General features: G+C 39.1%; 1 protein-coding gene across 1 annotated transcript in view; it reads right to left on the bottom strand.

The window, feature by feature from the left end:
* Positions 1 to 22,637, bottom strand: part of ITGA8 (integrin subunit alpha 8) — a 111,729-nt gene extending 89,092 nt beyond the window's left edge. Inside the window, exons 1-11 of the mRNA XM_066562668.1 lie at positions 22,453 to 22,637; positions 22,172 to 22,296; positions 10,998 to 11,098; positions 8,354 to 8,477; positions 6,857 to 6,918; positions 5,491 to 5,536; positions 4,405 to 4,530; positions 3,222 to 3,266; positions 1,740 to 1,783; positions 714 to 770; positions 539 to 591 (exon numbers count right to left, since the gene is read on the bottom strand). Coding sequence (XP_066418765.1) covers positions 539 to 591; positions 714 to 770; positions 1,740 to 1,783; positions 3,222 to 3,266; positions 4,405 to 4,530; positions 5,491 to 5,536; positions 6,857 to 6,918; positions 8,354 to 8,477; positions 10,998 to 11,098; positions 22,172 to 22,296; positions 22,453 to 22,637 — 968 coding nt within the window. The remainder of the gene's footprint in view (positions 1 to 538; positions 592 to 713; positions 771 to 1,739; positions 1,784 to 3,221; positions 3,267 to 4,404; positions 4,531 to 5,490; positions 5,537 to 6,856; positions 6,919 to 8,353; positions 8,478 to 10,997; positions 11,099 to 22,171; positions 22,297 to 22,452) is intronic.
* Positions 22,638 to 27,031: the final 4,394 nt, after the last annotated feature.

Here is a 27,031-nt window from a genome sequence, read left to right as displayed (position 1 = left end):
GAGCATCATAACCCCTCTGACACACACAATGCCTGCTGTAACAACTATGGGGCACAGACAATTGCTGGTCCTCAGGATGATAAACATGGATGGCCAACCAGCAGATGAGGAAATGAGGAAAGAATAGCTGATGACATTAGAAGGCTTTTAAAATTGAGAAGTAAAGCTATGGATGAGAAAATTTTCCTGTATGTGAGAAAGGTGAGAGTCAGAAATTCATTCTCCCAATCTCTTCCCTGTGGTGCAATTTATTCACTGTTCTTTTACCTGGATCTGTTTCCCAGTACTCTGGTCACTCCCCTGACACACTGCTTTGAATAAACATTCAGGAAGATAAACTCACCCAGACTAGGCCTGCAAATACTCATGCCACTGTGGCTGCACAAAGATAAGTCTATGTGGAAATTAAAATTTGAGAAGCAGAGAAGCCAAGAGAAGCATTTTGAGGCATAAAGCACCTGAGAACATACATTTATTAATAAATATCAGTCATTGCTTCTATTAATGTTCATGGAGCTGAATATATTTTGTAACCTACCCATCATTGTTAACATCAGATACTGCAACTGTGTACCCAAAATAGGACGCCATCTGAAAATAAAAAACAACAGATAGACTTTCATATTTCATATAAAATGTAAAGTTTTTTTACTGATAATCCTCTTTGATGCACTAGAGATACAATATTTCATCACACAGTTGCTTGACATTACCTGCTCACCAGTGAAGTTCTGGATAAAGGTCAAGTCAGAGGAATTAATTATTGAGACCTGAAAACAAAAGAATAAGGAAAGTTTCAGGCACACATGGAGATGCTACAGCATGATATCACTGCAAAAGAATTTAACACACTAAAAGATGGTCCAAGAAAAAACAGTGCTTTTTCTGTCTCACCACAGCTATCCTGTATGATCTTGAACAAATTGCTAAGATTTTATGACCCTCAGGTTCCCCACGAAAAAAATAGGGAAAAGTATTTCTCTTCCTTGCTGGACACTGAACAACAGCAAATCACAGACTATCAACTAATCAGTGACTAGGCATGAGAACATGAACTTAAAACATAAAGAAGTATACACAGATACATAAATATATATACATACATCTATACACCCTTTTCCTAAAAATTCTACAAAATGTCCCAGAGACACCAGGAATTTGGGGTCTACAAAACTAGAGAACGTGTCTGTGGCTGTGATCTCCTTTTCCAGTCAGGTTAGTTGTAGAACTTTTTGCCTACAAGTTGACAGCTGTATTCACAAATGTATATTGCTCTCTCCCTTCACTTCTAACTGCATATGATGACTCTTTGCATCTGGACTTCAGTGTATACACTTACAGCACTGATAGTAAACAATGGGTATGAATAATCTGAACTTGGACTCCTCTGCACTGTGGACCCAGCACTGCACAAAAATATGCTAACCTGTGTGTGAGCTTAGGTCTGATAACACTCAGTGGGTAGGGATACTAGTCAGACTCAGAGCATGTCATTGTAATTGAGGCTGCCTAGTGAAAACAGACTTCAGAAAGGACTAAGTGCTTACCATCCAAAACCCAAACCAGTAAAGGCATTCCAACCCAGCCAGATAAACCTGAGGGTGAAAGTCAGTGGCAGTTTTTCCTGATTTGAAAGTTTTTTATGAAGGAGACAGAAAATATAATGTAGCACTTAACCTTACAAATAGCTTAATTGCCTTCTTACTATGAAAAACATAAAATGAAGGTCCAGTACATACATAGCCAAAGTTCTGTGCTCCCCTTGGGACTCCAGCAACCAGCTCTGAAAGGATAAATGATCAACAGTGAACTGGTTTTGCAATCTGAGTTGTACATGCAAGATGCATCCCACACCACTTAAAATTTCCTTGATACATATTTCAAATCCCTTAGGATTTTGATTTGTGGTCTGTATCTGAAAGACCTGTAAATCACTTCAAGCCATTATTTCATAGGACTATAGCATTCATTCAGTTCATTTACTTGCACAAAACATTACACTCTGACTTTTGACCCATCCATGGTTCCCTTTCTGTTTAGCATTGCTTAGCATAGCACAGTATAATAAAGTTCTTGGTAGAATTCAGCTTGCTAACTGACAGTTGTGTACTGATGGAACAAGAATTAGTTATGGCATCACATACTAGAGCACAGAAGCTAAACAGAACTGTCCTTACAAACATTTCTTTTCTTTTTGCCTACCAACAGTTTGTCTCATCCATTATTTCACATGATGCCATGTAAGTGCTTGACAAATTCTGCACAGTCTATCTAAAAGCATTACGAGGACAGTTTTGTGAGTGGCATTGGAAGGATCCATTGAATAAGAACATTAAACATTAGACCTAGCTGCCTTCTAGGAGAAATTTTGCTCAATGGCAAAATCTTAAACTACTAGTAGAAAAAGTGAGTAAAAAAAAGAAGGAAGAAGGAAAGTCTCAGCCTGCAGTCATGCGGTGTAAACCTTGCCTCATTAGGATATCTGTCTCAGAAGACAGCAGCAGGAAGTTCAGATAACAGAGCACCTCAGCCACCTGCTTGTACTGACCAAGCCTTCCTCTGTTCCTCACTGGCATCGTACGCTCCCCTCTGACTGAATGTGTTTGCTCAAGGGGAAGGGGAAGTACTAATGAATGCCTGAACATGACACAGGATGAATCTCGAGTCAGCCAACTATGCAGTATTTCTGTGCCAGTCATTCACATGAAATACTGATTCAAAAAATCATCCATTATAGAACTCTGAGTATGCATTAAAAAGCAGCCAAAGATGTTGCCTTCCATTACTGGGGGTACCTCTTTTTACACATCATAATGCTTGGCTCAAAACTGTGTGGTTTTGTATTTAATTATTGAAACCTTCATAATGCAGGACAGGCGACTTTTACTTCAGATGGGTTAAGCAGCAGCAGTTCTGGAGGACTGGGTTTACTTGTGGAAATATACTATGTCCCTACTGGCCTTGTGAGTCTGGACTACAGAGCTGTTCAGCCACTCAAGAGAGCCACCCCTTATGGAATTCAAATTTTTGTGTTACTTGAATTCTGTTATGTTTTACTGTCTCAGGAAAAATTGTCTCTGAGAATACTGAGTTCAGACAGCTTAAGTCTCACCAGTATTTCAAATGTATAATAGATATGTTCCTGTGCAGAGACCCAAAACAAGGAATTTAATCTAAAGTGCATGGCCATATGGTTTTCATTCAAGTGCACAGGTGCTTACCTTGTTCAGAATCCCCAGTAAATTCCCCAGCAGCCACTGAGTATCCTGTTTAAAGATAAATTTTAAAAAAAAATCCAACTTGATAAACAATTTCTTCCAAAAAATATGCAAGGACCATCAGATTTGTCTGTTCAATGGATCTGCTGAATGCAAGTTTTCTAACATTAGTATACTAAAACTGTGCAGAGAAAAGGAAAATTGTTTATCACACTACTATGACTAAATTAATGTTAGGTTTGAATGTACAAGAAATTGATCCCTCTTCTCCAAAATGAGCTCCTAAATCAATAATACTTAGTAATGCATCTGAAAAAACCACCATGTACTATGGTGTTTTGCCCTAATAGCTATTGACACAATTCAGGTCTTCATTATTGTACTGTAATGTGTGAGTATCCTGGCTGAGCTTTATACAGAAACCAGATTTCCAAAGATGCAGTAAAGCACCTCTTGGAGCTTTAGTAAACCTATGAGACAGTAACTACTGTCACAGTAAAGAATTCTTCTGGATTGTATCAGGGACTTTAACTTCAAATCCATGGGAAGCAGTGCAAGGACACACCTTCAAATTCCACTGAATCTCTTCTATAACTGTGTGAAGAAAAACCTGCCTGACATGCAGAAACATGTCAGTATCAAGAAATTCTTAGAGATCAGTACTAATAAGTAGATAAGGAGCCTTTTTTCTATTAATTACATAAAATCTTCAAATTAACTTTTGTTATTGCTTACTTTAATTGTATCTTTTAAATATTACTGAGAATAAATTGGGTATTTGTGTAGTGCTGTACAAAATACCACAGAACTTAATTTGAATTTACCTAATAAAAACTGAAATTGCCTTTAATTACATTAAGTTCAATCCATCATCTTGCAATGAAAAAATACATACATGGGAAGATTTTGTATTTCTGCCTAATTATTTAAGATCAAATAATAAGAACCCTACCTAACAAGCCATTCAAGAACTCAACCTTCAAACCCTGTTACTGTGCATCATTTTAAGAATGTTAGTAATCTTGCTCAAATAACCAGCAAATTACTGATTTGCTGTTGGGCTTAAGGCAAAACATGTTCAAACCCTCTCACAGCTGGGACAATAGTAATGTAGGGCTTGTTTTCATACTTATGTAAGACTCACCCTTTTAGAACATATTGCTAACTCATACAGAACTCAGCTTACCCATGTAATTGTCATCATATGAGGGTGGTGCCACTCCTGTTTGCTTCTCTCGTGCCAGTTTCCTCAGAATATCCTTGAAGGAATAATTTGCAATGATGTCCGCAACACTTGCAGTGATTACCTGACCTGGATTTAAACAGCTTCATAAATGAAAGGGACCTAAAATAGGGCCAGATTCTATAAAACAGGGCTAGCAGAACACCAGAACAGAGCAGACAGGACGCTAGTACTGCACAAAGAGCAGATAACTCCTCTCAAGCTTTCTCCATTATTAACCTGGAAGTCTCAAGAGTACACACAGATCATTAAAACAAGGCACTGAATATCTCTTGAACCATTACAAAAACAACTTCAGACCCATTTCAATTTACTAATTCAAACTAAAGTCACTGCACTGTACAAATGTAGTAGACCAATGAAAGCAATTTCTCAATGGAGAATTCAAAGCTATGAATTCCCTACAATCACAATCAATTAGATCTTCTTTTAAAAAAATGCAAAAACACACATCAAAGAGGCTGACAGTGGGCAAGCTGGTAGGCAGAGGCTGGGAATCAGCTACATCATACATATAAGAACAGCTTAAAACAAAAATAACCTCTTAATCCTTTACTGAAACAACCTCAGGGTTTTACTACACAAGCAATTGCATCTTGGAAGCTACACTGATGCCACAAATGAACTTAAAATCCATATCGATAGCTATAAAAGGTTGTGTTCAAAAATGAAGTAACAAACATTTTTAAAATAGTATATTTGTTCTACAAATATTAGCAATTTTTAAACCTGCGGTATTTCTAGGGAAAAATTCAACTTATTAATTAAATTACAAATATACCAAATTACCAACATAAAAATAGTTATTTGCATTTGTTTAACTTCCTATACAAACCACATCCTGGATTTTCATGGCTTATTTTTATGCTCCGTTTCTTGTTAAGCACTTCTTTTGATTTATATTTGTTGAAAATAAGATCAGAGACTGGTTATCTTAAACAAAAAAAAACCCAAAAACAACCAGTGATAATACCAATAATACTTTCTCCTTCACTTCTTAGATCCAGTTAACCAGCCAGATGAACATACCTTGCCAATAAAAACTACCGGGCCCGCCTACTATCAGGTCTCCATTCTACAAAAAGCAGAATTAAAAAAAAAATTACACAACAAAAGAACAAAATTACACAACAAAAGAACAGAATTACACAAGAAAATTAAGCATGCATGGGAAAAAAAGCAATTTAAATGATCAAAACAATATCAGAATCATGATAAAGGAGAATAGCCATGCTCAAGGAAAGGATGTAGGTGCACAGATGTGCAGGAAAATCCACAGTTAAAAAAAGGTCAAAATCACCTTGTGCATCTGCACTTGAATGAAAGCCATTAATTTGTCACTAATATAACATCTCAAAAATTGCTGCTTAATTGTAACAAAACAAAGTTAACAGAAAAGAGGTTGCTCCAATTCAATGAAACTACAGTAATGTTTTAGAGAGAATTATACAATGCAGCTGCAGAACACTCAAAAGAGTGACAATGGTCAGGTCAAAGTTACCTGAAGCCCTAGTGCTGCAAATAATGGCCCAGATAACAACAATCACACAAAGCTTATCCTTTCTCCCACAACATTGTTACTGAACCCCCTTGGCATTTAAGAAAATCTAGTCCTTTCCCTTAGGTACTTTCATCCCCACATGAGAATGGTTTTACTCAATGACTAGTCTGCCACCAAAAGCATCCTTTGGTTATTTTTGTGGATGTTACAGCCAGAAAACTAGATAAGTTTACCCCAAATCAGCCTGGGAGACTTTAGGGAGCTGGAGATAAACAATGATAGCTTATTATTAAAAACAACCTGCAGGTATTGTTTTCCTACTGTCTGTTTCCTTGTTATTCTCAAAGATTGTTTATGAGAGGGCATCTTGTTAATTAGCCAATCAGGTGAAATGTATTAACTAAATGACCAATCAAGTCCACCAAGCACCTATTGGAACAGTGTCTAAAAAGGAGCAGTCTGAAATAAATGGGTGCTATATGTCACTCAGCCTTCTGATGGCTTTGTGTTATTTCTTACTAAACAGTGACATATTTTAACTTTATAAAATTAGTTGGTGCCTGCCCCACTCCTTCCTGAAAGTCAAGGAAAGCATTTTGAGTGAGATAGACTGAGATAGAAGCAAATAGAAGTTTTTGCCTAATTATCTGTTAAGATAGACTGAGACAAAGTGGAATGCTGCAGGGAAAAGCATGTGCTGATTGAGTATTTCTTTTTATCAATGAAACAAGAAAGTTTGAAGCTTGAAAAAGAGGAAAGAACTTGCAACAGCTTCACAAAAGTTTCCATATCCAACAGCATGGAGATAACCTCATAATCACTGAGATGGCACTTGAACCCTGCAGATATATCATAATGATATTTGGTCAAAATAATTCAGAAGTAGAATCTCACCTTGTAAAAATCTAAGCTGAAACCTGCTTGACAAAAGCCTTGTCCTTCAGGATCTGCATTGCCTGCAATTATGAAGGTAGAAACATTTTATTGATTTTAGTACATGTGGAAGATAACACAGATACTCCTGGAGCTGTAACGCTATGAAATGTAACACTACCAAAATATGTGAAAATTCGTATTATTTTTTAGAAGAGGCAGAGCAAATCAAGACCTTCTGCAAGACCCTGATCATGCAGTCCCTTGTGAACATTTTGAAAAATAGGACCTGCTACTTGGGACTTTCTCCTCCCACTGCCAAGAAAGGACCCTTGAAACAACCATAAAGGATTCAGTTTTAATTTAGCTGGAGATAAAAAAGTAAAAAACTCAACAAGATTGTAGAATGCTCATCACAGTCTGATCTGTCATAAATGCAAAAATAAGTGTTTACTACGGTGTTCTCAAAAAACCTTGACACAGTGTAAGGGTCAGGATGTGTACAGGGAAAAACAACTTTCCTGCTTCTGACTACTTCTATTTCTATTCTCCAAATCCTTATATAATTGTGCAAAATGTGTTGCCCTGCATCTTATGGCAATTCTATGTGTGCCAGAAGACTGCAGGATTGCGAAACTGAGAGCAGGAAGGGCCACTTGAACTCTCTCTTCAAACGACATAAGCCTTCCCCAAAGGCCCAGTGAGACATCAGTAAGACATAAACCGGACCTTAAGGACACCATTTCTTACAGATTCAGCTTCTTTCTGTGCCTGTCCATGCAGAGACAAGGATTAGGCTTTAAAAGGAAGATACAACAAAACTCTGCTCAAAGCCCTACTACAATAGGCATAGAATGCTGAACAAGATGAATGACTGATAATAACCCAACATGTGGTATTTTCTGCAGACTTCTAGGTGGCTGAATCTGGTTCAAAATATGCATGTGGTTTATCCCTATTCCCCAAGAAGCAAGGCCCAGAGACAGCTACCACATGCTCAGAACAGCACAGAAAAGAGTGTAGAACAGCAGTGTTAATGTGCACGGCTTTCTTCCACGCTGAAAGCTCTGCACAAATGAGCTCTTGTGGATGATACTGGCATGAGCATGATACAGGCTTGTGTGTTTCTATGCAGTCTGATCTTCAAATCATGATCTTGTGATGAGACATTTATACTCAGCATAAGTATGAATAATTGATTTAATATGCTGTCTGGTTCTTATCTAGATCTGTTTGCTATGTTTTAAAGCCACAGAAATTGAACCAATTATAGCTCATTACTATAACTGCACACACTTAATTTACTTAGTTTCTCCTTTTCAATTAATTATACAATAAAGCATCCAATTATAGGCATATAGTTTAATGTTAACTTTTCCTTACACCCTGATTCAATGCAATGACATCACACAGTAACTTTCATTCAATCAAGACTCAATGGTGTGAAGACTGAAAGAATCAACACACTCTGTGCAAAATCAATTCCTTCAACACAGGACTGCTCATATTAATACTTACTGTTGCGACAAGGTGAATATTCAGCATAGGCACTGAAGTTCTGAATTGCTACATAGCAGGTGCCAACAGGGTCCTTCTCTGGGCTGTCTTTAAGGGTTCTCCAATGATACAAAGGAGCACAAGCCTATAAAAACAGAAACACAAAACAGAAGATACACGTACTTTTGCACACTTATGCATCTGGCAAATGTAGTTTTTAATAGACTGTGTACAGGGATTCTCTCTTGTGTTGTATCGCTCACATAACAATGATGACAGAAGAAAATGCAGGATCACTGCTTCATATAATTTCATTATAAATTGAAAAGCACACTGATGTTTCACTTATAGCCCTTGGCAGGTGAAATCTGTCAGGGACTACAAGTCACATTTAAGCCATGTTACAAATACTCTCTAGGTCTGCTTCACAAGTCATATCTTTGCTCTATTACTGCTCATTGCACAGGAGCTGATCCCATAATTTAAGATGCATATCATATATATGTGGCTAAAGGCAATCCCAGTTCTGTCCTGGTATGTTCTAAGATAACTGGTGTAGCAGCAGAACTGATTCCACTTAGCAGGAGATTTGTCAGGTTGTTGTCATATGGTCGATCACAATCATCTGAGTGTCTGCCTGGTAATAATCCCTTATAACCCCTGGTTCAAATCTTCACAGACAGGATACAGTTACAAGGCATTCAATAGGCTGAGTGAATAGATTTTTGTTAAGGAAGCTTTGGCTAGATATTTAATCTTCCATGTTACAGCAGTGGTGTTACAAAAATGACAAAGATAAAAGATATACAACTTGTGTAGAGAGAAGCATTATCTTTTCTGAAGGTAATCCAGATAATTACAAAAATATGAAAAATAAACTCTCAGGTCTGCAAGTCATTCCTGACAGTTTCCTGTGCCCTGAAACTTTTCATTGCCTGAGAGCGTGAAGATACTACCTCTCCCTGCAACCTTGTCTCTCTAGGATGCAAATAAATCCTTCATTCATGTCCTTTCTTGTGCTGATCTTTCAATTACAAAGCTGTCTACCTCTGGCAAGATATTGCTACTATTAGCCTTCATTCAGCAATCAGTACTAGCTGTATGAACCACAATGCTACTCAGAGCTTACCACCAGCCAGAGCTTGTGGAGCAATGGCTTAAGGAGCAGGGACACCTCACACACCCCTGCCTAGGAAATCTTGCATATTGAAACAGAGAGCAAAACCAGAGGGCAGCAAAGAGGAGTCTGTGTCCTGTGGGGGTGATTTTAGGTACAGCTGACATCAAGCCAAATGGATTGAAACAAGAACAATATAATCATAAACGCTGACTTAATGGTCTACTATTAAATCTGTAGCTTAAAAAACAAATTCCTGAAAGTTTGATGACATTTTCTCTTCGCCTACAAAGCTTAACAGACAAAGCTTTCCAGCTTTGCTGTCCAATTTTTTTGCCTGAAAAGTGTTGACTATTCGTCAGTTTCAGATTCTGAGAAGAGCTACACCAAATAAATGAAGTTTGGTCAGTACAGACACAGAACATCTGTTAGAGATGAGTTCTTCTAATCACTTGATTAAGATTTCACAAATGGTGGCAAAGAAGTATTTTATTTCAATTTGTGAATTATTTAGTAGAATACAGAAAATGAAAAATGTTCATTTATTTTTAGAATTTTTTAGAATTTTTATGTTTACTTAGCTCTATAACAGAATAGGGTGATGTTTTACTCGCTACCGGTTTCATTTCAAAATCCTTTTGTAGGTTAACTACATGGCATTCAATATAAGGGAAAGCATTTCCTTTCAATACTTCTTCCCTTATGACTACTTTTTAAGTAGTAATTGGAAGTTTTAATCAAATCCCAAGGTAAATTTTTGTTTGGTAATTGCAAAAACTAGTAAAACTAATGACCAAACCAATTACTCTTATCACAATTACTTCAGTGCTGTTTTTTAATGTAAACCTTAATGCAATTAGAAATATAAAATGTCTATGTATAAGCAGCATCACCAGCACTTTACTAGGCAATAAAAATACTTGCCCACTGCTGGGCCCCTATCAATACAGGTAAAACATTCAGTGAAACTGGAGAGCAGATACTGCATTTTGATAGCCATTGTGATTTGGAGCTTTTTTATCAGCTGTTTTTATCAGCTTTTTTTGCAGCTGTGTCACCAGCACTATGAGACAGCTCTTCAAAACAATGTAAATGTGACAAAAGAAATGTGTTTTCCTAACTGAACATTAACAGAGGTTCTTGGCTTTCAAAACATTTCATGACATTCAAATACGCGCAATTTTACTACATTCTGTATTTAACATTCCAGATATATCTTCATAGTACCAAACATTTTAGAGCAGACAGCTATCAGTTCCTGTGCATCTCTGAAATATGTCCCTTATCAGTTAAAAAAAGTATCATTCACTTCCACAACAATATGACATTCTGCTGTTTTCACATGGCAGCAGGATCACCTTCACTTGATCAGTTCAACCTGATTTTATAGATTGCTTTTGTTTTTAGAATTATATACATCCTCTCTTTTATAATTCATGCATAATCAGAAAGTTATTTCCTTAATGTACACATAGAAAGCTATTAAACATATACATTTGAGAAAAAGAAAGATTTTTTCTAAATTAATATCAAATGCATAAGACTTACCACAACTTTCTCTTTATGAGCTTTGACTGTTGCCCCAAACCACTGATTTGTCTTAAATTCAATAGGTTCCCTGGTGCCATTGACTTTAATTTTCCTGTTGTCTAACAAAGAAAGAAGCACTATGTTGACACCTTATTTTTAACACAAGTGAACAGATTAACAGATATATTACATTGCATCCACTTGTCATCATCCAACCCATTCAATAGGAAATTGACTTTTTATTATCAATTAACCTTTTCACTGGACAGCCAAAACCAGCTTAAATTCACACATGAAAATTCAAAATAATAACACTTAAACTTTAGAAAAGAATACACAGGACTGGAGTAAGAAATGCTGTGTTTCCCCCTGAAAAAAAAAAAAAGAAAAAAAAAAAGTTTACTTGGAATTTTTGATGAAGAATGAACAAGAATCTACAAAAATAGGTGAAAAGCCCTAATAAGTTTTCTCAGATGTAGTAGAAACTTTCCATGTAAAAAGCATGTTCCATAACTAGATTTTGTCAAACAAATGACATTTCTCAGCATGCTTATTCAAAGACCAACACTACAGATAGCAAAGGACTTAGTTTTTAACAGAATTACATGTGTACACACTGTCACAAGAGACAGCTTCCTAATGTTGCTTTATATACACTCTTGCAGATGTCAGCATAAGAGAAGCCATCTGGGCAAAGATTCAGGCCAATTATAATGCATTTCAGGTTTTAATAAAAAGCAGACATCCCTTCCCTTCACCCTCAGTTCTCTGAAGTAAACTGATTTCCCATATGTTCATGAGCTAGGCTCTTCCCTCACCAGTCATTCCTAATGAACTTTTCAATTTATACATAAGAAGGGCATTACTCCTACCCCCTTGTATCTGCATTCCCTTATGTTTGTTTCTGGTTCATGTCAGGAGGGATTTCAGAAGAATCAATCCTTTTTAGTCATTCGAAGTCTAACTGAAAATAAAACCACATACTGTATACCTTGGAATGTTAAAAAAAAAGTAGTGTCAGATCATATTCTAAGGATTTACATACTTTTTAAATAACTGAGAAAAAATACAGCCAACATTTTAAAAAGTCAACACTCCTTGGGATTTGCCCAGCAGGAATACAGGAGATACCTGAATGTTTTCTAGGATGTTAGCTCAACACTGACTTCAGCTTATGGTAACCTCATAAATTTTATAAACTGAATTAGAAAGAAAAATGCATCATAATTGGAGAACAAGGGTATTCTATCTCTGTATTTTTTCCTAATAAACATGAAGGAAAGTTGAATGAGAATGAATCTTCTAAAGTTTGAAAGTCTCTAAGGAAACATCTTCCTTCATGCAAGTATTTGCTTCCATGTTGCGCCAATTACAGCAGCTACTGTTGAAGTTCATGCTTAGAGGAGCTAAATTTCAGGAGTATTTAGCTCTTAAAAATTCAAGAAGTATAATTTAAAATTACTCTAAAAATATTTATTTAAAAAATACATTTTGTTGAAGTTAGGCCTAAACTTGTGTGGATGTGAGAGACAGCGTATTTGACACACCGCATGGCAGGCGCTGCCAGCTCCTACCTAGTTGTTGGCAACACTACTTTCAATTATTTTTTCCAGTGAAGTCAGACCTTTTCAGACTTTAAAGGTTTCTTTTTTCTTTTTCTAATGCTCCAGCAGATCTGAATATGATCAATGTCCACAGATGGGGTCTTGATACAAACAAAACTTTTGAAGCTTGAAAATCAGCCATGACCAGCTTACAGCTGCCAATGCAAGCCTGGCTCTGAGGATACTCATGGCCTGTATTCCAACTTAAAAGGAGCTTACATTTTCAATCAAAACAATATATTTGTCTATTGGCAAAGTATACCAACATTTGAAAAGAAATTAAATTTTAAAACTTGGACAACCATTTGCAGGATTTATCAAACCACAGCTGAATTTACCAATAAATCTGCAAGAACTGTACATACACACACATGTACAATCCCAACTCCTTTAGTGGCATATGGTGTAGTAGGAATCCTTCATCATGTGGCATGGGATTTTCATTATAAAATAATTTGAAAAATATCACAGAAACACGAATTAACAAATAGGGTTTTCCCCCTAGATAAATCTCTTGATAGAAATTTTCTAATCAGTTTTGTTCAGCATCCTTGCTAGAGCTATGGAGTCATATTCCCAGTTTCTGAGGTTGTGCCTTAAAATACAGTTTAGTCTTTTGTATGTAACAACTAATCAGTATTTCAGAATGCTATAAAACATCTACTGCTTTCCATGTAACTTTAGCAAAATGAAGCAACATACACAACTAACTTGTCTGAGTACACACAAGCTGTCATTACTGTGCCTCGCTGCAATTGTCCACTCCTGAGCCAGTCACCCACTTATATGAGAGGACATGATCTAAGCCACTTCTTTTCCTCCTAAACCAAAACTCAGAGAAGGTCAGAAGAATCATGGCCTAAAAGTACCTAAAGTGCCTTTTTTTTTAAACCAACTGTAAATAGCCATGGATGATCATCTTAGACTCAGATAAACGCTATTCATTTACCCACATAAATCCCAATCCAGCTTAAAAAACTTGTATATTGCTCAAAGCAGCATTATCTAAGCATTTCAAAAAGTAGCATGTCTGTATCCTGACAAACCATTATATGACAGGGAAATATCTCTCCTTGTGCTATTTATGGGCATCTGAGGCCCACAGGCCAAGCCCATACTGTACCTTACCCACAGCTGTATTTCTGTGAGGAGCAAAAACTTGGTGGGAATTCAGGTTGCATTCACATATCATCTTCTCTTCTGGAGGAGAGTGCCTGGCCCCTTTTAGGAAGGAGTCCAGGCTATCTTGTATCATGATATCTGACACTAGTGCAACAGTACAAGGCAGCAGCTGGGCTGGGCACACAACGCCTGGGCCTGTCCACAGAGAGGTCCAAGGAGTGCCTGAGTACAGCTGGATTGCCTCAGAGCCAGCCCAGGAGCTGCTCCAGACGGGCTCAGTCTGCAGGACTCGCAAATTTGGCTTGAGATGCAGCTCTGGAGTCACTCATAGTGATACTGCCTAAGACTGCCCTGCAGACTAAGGCCCAGAAAACCAAGAGTATGCAAAGAGCAGAGAGATTTATAAATATAAATTTAGGTATGAGAACATCCTTAAATTGCATTTCAGCAAAGCCAAAGCACGTCATTTTCTACTGCAGGACCCATGACTCCTGTACATGGTACTGCCCTACAATCCAGCTTCAGAAGCAGCTCTGGAGATACAGAAACGTGATGATTATGAAAACCAGCATTCCTCCGCCCAGTTTTTTAGCTGAGGTACCTAGGGGCTACCAAATGGAAAAATAAAAAAAGTCCATCACTTTGCCAAAACAGTAATTGGACAAATAGAAAAAATTTGAGTTTGGACAGCAAAAAGCAAACCCATGTTAAGAGCAATAGCACAGATTCACTTGTAGGAATTAAAGCCTGAACCTAGAGCAGGTGTTGGTGAAAATTCATAATTTATACACATTAAATTTCATGCTTTCTGTGGGAATTGGTCTCCTCCCAGTCACTAAGCACATCATAAACAGCTTAATAGGCATGAATCAAACATTTCCCTTACCTATGTAATTTTTTATACTAATTAATACCTGCAATAAGAGATGTATGGGCAAACACTGGTAATTACTTAGTGTGATTCATTCAGCTCTTAAAACCTTTAAATAAAAAATGCAGCATCTTTCATAATTTAAAAATATTCAAATTAACAAAAGCAAATCAAGGTGGTGATCATTCAAAGGTTGGACTCCATGATCTCAGAGGTTTTTCCTGACCTAAATGATTCTGTGATTCTGTGAAAATATTTTAATCAAACTTAACACAGGAAAACAATGCTTCTAGTCAAAGCAAAACACCTGTCTATGTAATGCACCTGCAGCTCTTTCACATAAGTTTTCACCATTCTGGAATTTTGAAAAGTTTTATATCTAAATGCTCTGGGTCTATTTGCCTGTATGTCCTGGATAAACACAGATGTTCATTAACCAGGCATCTGCAATAGGTTCAGCTACACTCTGCCCTCAGATCTGTGCATACATCCATGATGGAAAATCCCTTTCAAATACCTGTTTTGATATATCTGTGTATGTATCTATGCACATCCATAATATAAAAATATAGTTAAAATACAATACATGGATTTCATATATTTGTACATAATTATATATACACAGAGTAGAGGTGAACAATTACCTAAATCTATCCATATTTGTATAAAATGTGAATACAAATGTATAAAACAAACAAATATCTCTAGAAATTCATACAGGTAAAGGAAAGTGAATATCCCTGACATGGAGATAACACTTGGAATGTTATGTACAGTTTTCAGACATCATTACTTGCAGGTGTTTGGCCAAAAGAAGAGAAAGCAAAGGATGATCTACTTGTGCTCCATCCAGTGTTCAATAGGTAGAGGGAAGAGAGTGCCAAACTCCCATGGGAGGTATGCAGCAAAAGGAAAAGGGGCAACAAGACACAAGTTGCAGCAGGGGAATTTCTGAATAAATCTTAAGCACTAGAAGAGATTCCCCAGAGAGGCTGTGGCTCTCCCCCTCTGGGGTGGTTTCAGAAGCTGGCTACAAAAGGCTCTGAGCAACCTCAGTTAACTCTGAAAGCATCTTTAGTGTTCTTCCCTCTTACAGAAGGGAAGAGGGAGAAGGAAGGGTCCTGGCACGCTTGCTCCCATCTTCTAGAAGTGAGGGAAACAAGAGAATCTTGACAATCCCACCATAAAGTCTGATGGTACCACCTGTTACAAAGCAAAGGTAACACAGTAACTTTCACAGCATCATTGATATTAGACCCTCCCCAGAGAGACTGAATACAAATCACAGCTAAACACTTGGTATGACCTAGGCCACTAAGCCAAACAATTGCTTTGAATTAATGCTGGGGGAAAAAAGGGACTCCAAAGTGTTGAGGAAGAGTGAGGATATACAAAACAGTGTCATGATGAGAAGAGTTGCTTCTATATTTAGATTTATCTAGTTCTGCAACTATCTATTTTATATCTGGTTTTTACTGCAGCTTAGCTGCTATTCTTATGAGTCATTTTAATTTAATAGATCATATCTAGAGAGCTTTACTTGGACATTCCATGAATCAAAAAAAACCAAAAAGAAATCATCAAACCCAGTAGGATTTTTTCCCTAAATACAATCTGATCAAAAACAAATTAAGACCTCAGGGCTTGAACTAACATAGCTAAGAGTATTTTTTTTTTCTTTAGATAGGGTTGAGACTTACAAAAGAAACTCATGAGAGTCTATTACAAATCAGAATGCTACAAGTGAATCATGACATTCCAGATAAGGTCTTACTGGCATAGTGGACTAAAATGTGTCAACATTTAAAAGTACAACAAAGTTCTCTCTCAGCAATTTCTCTTGAGATGCAAATTCTGTTTTATAACAGGATTCTAAATTTTCCCCAGAATCTTACTATCTCCACAGCTAATGATTTTTTCATGCAACTAAAGCTCTCCAGTCCCACAATACATCTTCTCCTTATATAGTACCTGGGTTCTGTTACAATCAGCTCAACTGCTGGCCAGATTAGCTCATGTTTTTTATCAACTGCGTCCTTGGTCAGAACTGATTTACATCCCCCTTCCCTGCTCCTCTTCAGAGGCTGTTCAGATTTTTTTCTGGCTAGTTTAAAAAAATACAACCTATTATAGTAAAACTGGTAGAGTTAACTGATAGCAAAGAAAACACCCCAGTGTGTTCCAGAAACTTAAGGGAAGGGGTATCTGAAATTCTGCCTTCAGGACCTAATTTAAAATATAAGAACTTGATGCAGCCTGTTAAGAATTATAACTAAAAGTGACCTTAATAATGAGTTTCCAAAATCTGAACTATTAGCTTTTTACCAGATTTCAAATGCAATAGTGCACTTTAGGGGGTATTTCAGTCTGCTTCTGGCTGCAAGATGCTTTGAATGATTCAGAAGTTGCCTAGTTAATCAAGAGAGGAGAAAGTTTTCTTGTTATTGCTCTCCTGCTACCTCTCCTGGCAGCTGAATGGAAGAGCACACAGTTGAAACAAGGACTTGGTAATTCTACCTCAGTGTTAAGGCAAAAATAGTCATTGTAAGCCCATTTCATACAGAAGAAACTGAAAAGCAGTTAGCTTTGTGTAGGCAGGAGAGGAAAGACAGAACACAAGCCTTTAATATGATGCCAACGCTTGTTTCCCTGTCCTCTCATTGAGTTTCAGAGTATCACAGCCTTACACTGCAATGCAACCAGACAGCTTCACAAAGTAGGGAAACAAGGGAGAAGAGTCACTGCCCTTCAATCTATATTTCCTGGGGTAAGGGGATACTAAAAGCCCTTCCATTATACTTTATCTCAGCTCCCTGCTGCAATGGAGCAGGTTAAAGCACCCATTGTGCTTTCAGGGGTGCTTTGAGCTTCTTCCCAGAGCCTTGACCCTGGCACACAGATCTAGGGAGCTTTAAAGAAGTGCAAACACGGGACTGCAGAGTCAGTTCTGTATCAACAGCAGGAAACACAGAGAGTTCCTGCTAAAGCCCCTTCTTGGCTGCAGGCCATATCACTGGCCAACCCATATGGGAATGTCTGGTTACATGATTTGCTTATGGATGGGTCAGCTCAAATCCTACATGACAGAATTTCATCCTCCTTCCCTCTTTTCCCCTCTCTTGCTTGTCAGGAATGCTATTTCATCAATTGGATTAATTATTGCAAGCAAATAACCTCATTGCTTTGGAAATCTCTGGGTTAGCTACCATGAGAAGCAGAGATAAGTGGCCTGAGAAATTAGTAACCATCTGGGACAAGTTCCTCTAGAGCAATTTCAGTTGGCTGATGTGGCTTTTTGGAATGGGCTGCAGATAATCCTGCACCTCAATAGACTCCAACTGAGCCATCTTCTCAGCAGGGTAGTTTAGCCTACATACATTTCCACATTTACACAGGTTATGCAGCTGCCCATAGCACTCAGACCATCCTGGCCAGTCTAACACATGCACAGTGCCACAGAGATAATTTCAGAAGTAGTCTTGGTTTTGAGCATCATTGCTAGTAGTAAGGAGCCCAGTCTGTGTTTGACAGGTTAAACATGGCACTCAACAGTAGTCATGCATTTTTAAAGTTTTTTTGTATCTTTCACTAGGAATACAGTGCCTACTCTCTCATCTGATCTTAGCCTCTGAGGAATAATAAAAAAGAGTAAGGGGGCTTCATAAACCATAAAGACTTTTCTTCTGTCATTTAAAGCTTGCATGATCCAAAAAATAAAGCTTAATACTGAGTGCCACAGTCTGTGTGGTAAGAGGGAGGTTACCTGCACCTTGCCAATGACTGGGTGCATCCTTTGCAGTGTCATATCCCTGATCCACTGGGAAATACTGCAGTTGCCTCCCACCAGTGTCAGGATGTCAGATTTAGGCCTGACACTCATGTTCTCCCTTTGGGGCTCTATGGCACAGGATATAGAATGACATTTTTTAAAATAACACTTCAGTTATTTTAAAAATAAAAATATTTTACTCACATAAGTAAATAAACAAACAAACAAATCCCTTCAACCAAACAGCCTTTACAGAACCAAAAATCATCCTATCTCAACACTGAACATCAAAAAATTAACCTAAGCAAGACTAAGTTTTTAACTAAGGTGTCTGTCAGTTACTTGGCTCCCTCATATCACCTCTTGAACAAATGCCCCCTCTGTCTAAAGCAATAAATAGTTTAGAAATTCAACAGATTACTTTTTTCTTCTTTCCTTTTCCTGACTTGTTAGCCTCTCATTGCCTCTTAACAAGCCTTAAATATTGGTGGAGAGAGATTTTGTTCCTTTTTAGTTACAAGCCAATTATCAAACACCTCAGTAACTGTAAAATACATGATAACTATAAATTAGTACAAAATAACTCCACACCATGATATCTGAAAATGTCCAGAATCTTGACTTAAAGCCATCACAGAATACTACTTAGTGTCCTCACTGTTCTCATTTAGCAGGATCGAGATAGTAACAATGTAAATACAAATAACATGAAAGCATTTGCAAACAAAGGAATCTCACTTGAAATTAGCTGTACTATTTTTGTGGAAACAGAAATAATCTGTGCAGTTACATGAGTCTTACCAATTACACGTCCACTTAAGATACTTGTTTGTGGCAGTAAAAGCCCAAACATCATCCAAGTGCACACACTGCATGTTCCCTCCTCAAGGGCAAAACATAACTTGCACTGAATGCAACACAGCTGAGCTCCAGTCCTCAGAAGTAGGAGACATGAGTCCTCATGCTCATATGGAATTTAAGCCACTGTCTTTCAACCTCTTGGATTTGTTAATCTCTTTAATTTTTACTTAACAGTGAAAATTATAGTTTCTGTGACCTGAAGCAATTCCACATATTGAACTTTGGATATAGTATATGTGAGTCTGCCTGACTTTGACAATTTTTTTAGAATTTAGAAGTCCTCCCCATTGAATTTTTGAAGCTGAAAAATGGGGATTTATCAAATTCTTTATGCACATGTTGGTTCAACACTGCCTTTCTTTCCAGTTCCTTCCAGTTCCACTCAGTTTATACTTCTGAACCTTATTAAGAATGCTCCAAATTATTCAGTAGTTTTGGCTTTTTTATTGTTCTTTGCTTAGCTAATCTAACTGAAAGAGATATTATTAGTTAGAGCCAAGAAGAAAGTATTGAAAAATTGAAGCATTGCATAAAAATGCATCAAAATGAAATTTTTCAGCTCTGAAGCAGCCCCTGTAGTTCTTCTGTTTTGTTTCAGAAAACATTCTCAAAGCTTTACAAGACTTTTAAAGATCTCCTACAAGGCATGAAACATTAATCTTCAATATTAAAGCTGCTACAACTGAACTTCTAGTCTTCTGACAACTTTTGAGTGTTTCTGTTTTGGAAGAAAGAATAATCTTGTGGTAAAGGCACTGGAAGAAGAAGAAAAAGCTCCCAAGTCAGTTACCAGTATCATCATCAACTTTTTGTATGATCTTTGACAACCCAGACTGACTTCTCTTGGTTTATTAGGATAAATATTAAAAATGGGAATAGCAACATTTCTGAGTGATGTTGTAGAAGGCATAATGAGTACAAGATGTCTGTACAGGAGCCATGAACTGAAAACACCCCACATATTTACCAAGGACTATCTAAGTTCCAGTGGGTATAACATAGTTAAAGGCTTCAAAAGAAACTTTGTGTGACAGACTATTTGAAATAGTTTCACCTAGGACAGAGCTCCTGTGGACTACTCTGCTGGGGGCAATAAACTTGATTCTGTAAAGAATGGGTTTGGGAGAGAAAAAAGTGATGTGTAATATACATCCAGAAATCAGCAGAAGGAGTCATGTAAGGCATATTGGAGATGGACTTTCAGTTGCTGGCAGTGAAGAATAGGGTGTGGTACAAGCCATGCCAACCTTCTCCCCGGGGTCCTTGTGTAGAGGACATTGCTGAATTGTGCAAAATGACACCTTTACTGCCCTTGGGAGTGGAATTCAAGAGCCAGGGACAGCACTGCTAAACCTGCCTGTGCTGCCATCCCTGCCACAAGGACAGTGCATCTCTGCCCACACCACAGCTGCTCTCTGGCTTAACTTCAGCTGTCTGCAAGTCAAGATTCTATCTAGAGGACAAAATCAGCTCAGGAAGACGGAATGAAGCACCCTGTGGAGATTTCAAATGGAATAGTTGTGTGATACAGTCCAAAGCCTTACTGATATACTTACTCCCAGTTTGTGCCTTTATTCAAAACACAGTATCTGCAAAAGGACATCCCTGAGAAGAGGATGGAGCTGTCCCAAGTTTCCCACAGGAAAGTCAGATGTCCTTCTAGGTTTCACTAGATTTTCAGAAGTTTTTCAAAACTCCCCTTTAGAAATGTGATGGAATTTTCATTTGGTCTGTAACTTTTCTATTCAAACTTGAAATTATTTTGTATAGAAAATACATTTCACTTTTGTTACATGAACTGTCTAACTGTAAGATGGGAAATACATGAATATTTCCTCTGTTTCCTGGTTTTATTTTAAATATGTATACTCAGAACATATCACAATAAAAATAATGTATGCACACTATCTAAATATATTTCCATTTACATATATAACCAGATGCTGTACATAGTTTTACCTGCCCCAGTAGCCATATAGGCACACACGAACTACCACTTACTCTGTTTTGAAGAATGCTCAGCGTGATGGGAAAGCCATCCTGATCAGTATTCCTAGACACTAACACAGTAATAAGATGTGGGTAGCTGGAGATGGGAGGAGTAAAGAACTGCACTGCTTATTTGCTACAGTTAAGTGAGCTCTTCTAATTTAACTTCTATCCGAAAACAAACAAACAAAGAAAAAGAATTGTATTGCTTTCACATTTCAATAAACCACAAATATTGAGATTAAATATAACCTAAAGAATAATTAACTTTCGCTTAATGGTCAAACTGTCAAAGTCTGCCTAAATAAAGGAAGCAGTTTTAAAGTCTCTGCAAACACTAGGTTTAAATTATTTTCAAAACCTATAAAGAGACAACAGAAAACATAAACAGCTTGAATTGTTTAAAACTTGTGTTCCCTCTAATTAAATAAGAAACATCTGTCTTGGGATTTTGGAAGTGGATATAATCTATCCACATTGTGCCTAAATCAGTTTGCATCTAGCTTCAGTATTCTGAAACAAAATTCTTGCTTTCTGAATAGAATTAAATAAGCATGCCACATGAGGCACTTCATCCATTTGAACAGCCAGAAATCCCCTCGTTGAAAATAACAGCAAACACTAGAAATCCTGTTATATCTGTGGTTCAGAGAAGTGTGAGACAAGGCTTTTGGGGCTTTGCCTTCGGAGCATGCAAAAGTATTTTCAAAAGCAGGAATCTGCCACAAATATCTTTCAGCAGAGAAGGAGAAGAAGGAAAAAAAAAAGCAGTTATTAAGATGAACTACTGATCCTGGAGTTCACAATCCTGTTATTTCTCTGGGGACCATTAAACCCTTCCCTGCAAGAGCACATAGACTCCCAGGAGCGGGATTTCTATCCGAGGGCAGATACTCGGATCAAAGCCCAAGTACAGGGATGGCGGAGGAGCCGAGGGGGTCCCGGGCAGAGCACGGCGGGACAGCCGCGCACTCACTGGTGTTGTCGAAGGGGATCTGCCGGCACCGGGCGGCGGGCCAGGCGCAGTAATACACCGCTCCTCCTTCCACGATGTCCGGCTGCGTGGTGTTGGCTTTGGGAGCTCCCACCAGGACACTGACCCTGCGAAACACACCGGGAGGTCACCGGGGCCATCGGGACAGGCGGGCGATGGGCGCTGTCACCCCCGGGCGCGACGCCGCCGTTCGCCCGCCGCCTTCCCACAGCGTTCCCCGGGCGGGGGGCGGCCCGGCCCCGCCGCCCCGGCGCGGCACTCACGTGCTGGGGTCGGGGATGTAGAAGTCCACCGAGTACCCGAAGTAGCTGCCCGGGGGCCCGCTGTACACCGTCAGCTTCTCCTCGTCCAGGTTGAAAGCCATCAGCGCCGGAGCCCAGAGCAGCGCTGACAGGAGGAGCAGCGGGTGCTGCCAGCGGCGGGGCCGCCCGCGGCTGAGGGGCAGCATCCTCGCCGCCTCCGCGGCCGGCTCCCGCTGGCACAGCGGAGCGCAGTTGTGCGGCGGCCGTGCGGAGCGGAGCGGGGCGGAGAGGTGCGTCGGCCGCGCGGTGCTGTGCGGTGCTGTGGGGTGCGGAGAGGTGCGGAGCGGAGGAGCGGAGAGGTGCGGTCCGGCTGCCGCCGTGCGCGGGCGGGGGGCGGCGCGGGAGGCTCGGCCCCGCTCGCCCCCCGGGGGACGCGCGCTCGGGCGCCCCCTGGCGGCGCGCGGCCGGCGGCGGGGCAGCGCTGCCCGCAGCGCGGTGCCCGCGGGGCTGCGGAAAGCGAGCGCCGGGAATTCCGCCGGGAATCTGCGACAAACGCCGGCTTAGCTGGACACCCCGCGACTGCCCAGCGGCTACCGATGGCTGCCCTGGGGCGGTCGTGTTCACAGGGGGAGATGCCGGAGTGTGGGCTGGTGGTTTCGAGTTGAATTTTTCTCGATTTCCATAATTTTTAAGGGTTTGAACTGAAGATACTCGAAAATCTCTTTTAGGAAACTGAAGTGCATTGAAAAAATGTAAACCTCCCTCAGATTGTTGTTTGGTTGCTCGGCATGGCCGTTATTAAATAGAAACCAAAGCACCCCAGCAACGAAAAAAACTCCTTCTAACCACGGGAAAGATGTAGAGCCGGGCACAGAGTTCAGAAGGCGTTCGAAGATGCGATTCCGCTGTTGCTCTCCAGGTTTCCCCGTCAGTGCCTGGCTACGCGGAGCTCATGAGCTGAAGGGGGCACCTCGCACTGGCTCCGAGCAGAGCCTTTAGCACAGCTCCATGCAGGCGCAGGTGTCGCGCCGCGTTGCCCACAGGAGTAACCCATTGAACGTGGCACAGAATGGAACGGTGCTTTTAGAAAGCTCCTCTTGTAATTTCTCCGCAAAAGTAATTAAAAAGGATGGGGCTGTATAACTCCTGTCTTGAACTATTCTGCCCCTGCAAGCCCCACAGCAGAGTTTTAACTGGTTTTATTAAGAATGTATAGAAGGACCTGGCTGCCTGAAATGCTCCCTTCCCCTATGAAGCTGTGTGGCATCACATTCACATCTTGAGGGAACAGCATTATTTTTATTTTTTTTCTGGCCAACGCAAGGTAGGAAGAAAAGGAGAACCATTTTATTTTCCACGTAATCAGCTCAGTAACAAGAAGGAAAGATAATTGTTTTTCAGCATTTATAACGCAGATGCATCCAAACAAAATCAGAGAAAGATCAAAATAATAGAGAACCCATTTATAAACACGATCTACCTATGGAAGCAGTTGAGAGCAGTTTGTTTTTTTGTGAGGTTCTGGTTACGTTCCTTTTGTGTTTGTTTTATTTTAAGTGCTTTATGGCAAGATTATTCAGATAAGACTGAATTCCTTTTCACAGAAATAGAACTGTGTGTTTATTTCCAGCATTAACTGTGTGACCCTTAGCTGTCCCCACAGGCTTGTAATATCCCTTAATTGTGCCTGCCTTGTATTTATGCCAAATTTATTTGCTAAATAGTGAAATATCACCATTGACACTATTGTATTATTTTACATTGTACAAGTATCTCTTACAGATCTGGGCACCAGTAATAAATTCAGAAGCGAGGTACTTCTAAATGACTTTAGGATTAACACCTACTCTTAAAAGTCATGCAGTTTTAAGGCAATTGAATGTGTTTAGAACTTGCCTTATGCTAAACAATGATGATAATGATGATGATGATGATGACGATAATGTTCCTTTTTAGTATAGCAATCAGTTCCAAGGTTGAGTGTCACAAATGTAGTTTCTGGGGCTGAGCTGAACTGCTCAGACTGCAGTCCAGAGCACTGGCACTCAGAAGTGAGAAGGCAGCACATTCGGGTGCTGTAGTCACTTTCACTGATCCATTCAAAACAGTTAAAATTCAGTAATTAGCACAGTTGGAGATAGGTGAGTGTTCACACAAATAAAGCTGAAGAGGCATAAGGCACAGGCAGTTCTCATGTACCTGCCTTTCAGTTAGAAACAAATGCCACCTAACCTGATTGTTTTGAGCTAAATTTTAAAAAATGAAAAAGTGCTTCAAATGGCTATCAGGGCTAAAACCTGTAGAAAGGCATGGCAGCATGAAAAGAAGGAACTCTCTTTCAAGATCCTTTTACCCCCAAAGTGTTAACCTACAGCAGTCCCCCGCTCCCTTTACCTTTTTCCTTTTTTTCCCTCTATAAAGTAGAGACATATGCATGCAGGATATTCCAAATCAATTCAAAGAGATAAACAATTTATATTTCTAAGAATTTTCAGTGTTTCCCTAAACAAGCTGGACCTGTTCTGATCACTCAAAGCTTATTTCACATCTTGCTTTCCTTGGACTTCAGTAATGTTTGGAGTGCACACTGATCTGCACTGCATAAGAGGTAAGCAGCTCCCCCAGTTGTTGGTAGACTGAAGCTTGCACTTTAGCATACCTGTGGTCTGATACATTAACTCCTTTGAATATCTAACTGGAAAGTCTGAATAGGCTCTAGAACCACACCTGGAGCCAGGATAGAGAGCTTTTTGTAAGAACATTTAGCCAAGAGTCTAAAAATCATTATCTACCTTACAGAATAAGTGGGATTAAGTAATTTATGAAAAAAATATAAGATTCATGGTGTGAATTTCTACAGCTAATATTATGTGCAGTTGGTGATGTTAGTATGTCATTATGGTGTTTCCAATCTTAAAAACAGATTAATCTTCTATGGAAAGATTTGCTGAGGCAAAACTTAAATATTAATATTTTGTAGGAGGCTCCATTATCACAGCTTTAATGTTATTTATGCTATTATTTAGTAATGAACTTGCTAGCAGAGGAACAAGTACTTCAAAGAATTGTATGGATTTTTAGCATAAATCTTATCAATATAAGTGATAATTTTACTGTGAAATATTTTCAAAATATGGCACTACAGAAGTGAAAAGTCCAATTCCCATGGAAAACCTACCTTTCAATTGTTTCCTAGTTTTGTTTCTGTAGGCCAGAAGCCTTCTCCTGACCCGTAGCTGGAGTAACTACATAGACAGTATTTTTGTGTTGCAAGAGGATAAAATGAGGATGTGACCATGTATTACAAACAAAGTCAGTTTGAATCCAGGATGACATGCTGACAAAAGATGTTCAGCATTCCTTTTTGAACCTTACCTTTGTGAACATTGTTCAAGTTAAAAATCTTAGCAGAAGTAATTAATATATGAAAAGTGTTGAAGCTAATTTTAGATTGAGCAGATTAAATCAATCTGAATCAAAACAGATTAAATCAATCTATCAATCAAAGCATATAGTCTACATAAAAATCAGTTTATTTTCAAGAGATCCCATGGAAGTACTGATTTTTCATTAGTTATAGGTATTAACTCACAAAATCAATGTAAAAAGGAGTCTAATGAGCCAATCTACCACGCTGGTGAAAGCAAAAGACCCCAAAGGACAGGATGCTGCAGAGGAAGCTGGGGATGCAGTGTTCCTTCCCACTGCACCTCTGGCTGTCACCAGCAGCAGAGCTGCAGCACAGGGAAGCTGCAGTTGCTCTCCAGAACATGCTGGATGTTTTGTGCTGAGCAGCCTTGCTTGCAAGCAGGAGAATCCAGAGTAGCTGTCCACAGCCTGACTGCACACACTCATCTGGGTGGACAGCAAATTAGTGTGTTGCACTAAGGGAGGTTCTTGTTTCTGCTTGCCTGCTCCATCAAGACCCATCTTGGGCTTCTTTAACCTAAACTCATCCACACAAGAACTGAAGAGAGAAGAGAAAGCATATACATGAACCAGATAAGCATAAATTTTAACTGTCTGAAGGAACAGAACTTCAACAAAAGCATCCAAAAAACCAAAATGCCCAGCATGTACTTAAGTGATTCACTGTTTCAAAGGGCCCTTTGCATGGATTCTAACAAGGATATTTACATTTGGGTTTGTACTGGCTGCTTACCTTTAAACAGTTCAGACTTCAACAAAGCAAATATGGATTTGGTAGCTGTCAGCCTTCAAATATAACTCATCTGGGCCAATATGAGGCACTGGAAATAGTCTTTCCATTATTTACTTAGATAACTTATTTGGAGCTGCCTGCCTGTGAACCTCAGTATACACTGAAGTGGGAATAATTTCTTTTACCATTTACCCAGCAGCAGAGACCCCTTTCTCTCCCCCTCCTCTTTTTTTATGAAAGTTAATTTAGAGCAAAACCACACGAACATGTATCTTCTGTCTCAAAGGGTTTTGAGACATGGGAAGGAAAGGCCAGTTTTCCAGACCAACCATCCAACATCCTACTAACTGCACCATGTTTTCAGCTAGGATAGCAGCTGTTTCCCAGAAGATACCGACCTTTCCTTGGCAATTAAAATTGAATGACTCTGCAATACAT

The sequence above is a fragment of the Molothrus aeneus genome, chromosome 1 (genome assembly GCF_037042795.1).
Source record: "Molothrus aeneus isolate 106 chromosome 1, BPBGC_Maene_1.0, whole genome shotgun sequence".
NCBI classification, from domain to species: Eukaryota; Metazoa; Chordata; class Aves; order Passeriformes; family Icteridae; genus Molothrus; species Molothrus aeneus.
The sequence above is the reverse complement of the archived record's forward strand: the minus strand, read 5'-3'. Positions and strand labels throughout refer to the sequence as shown.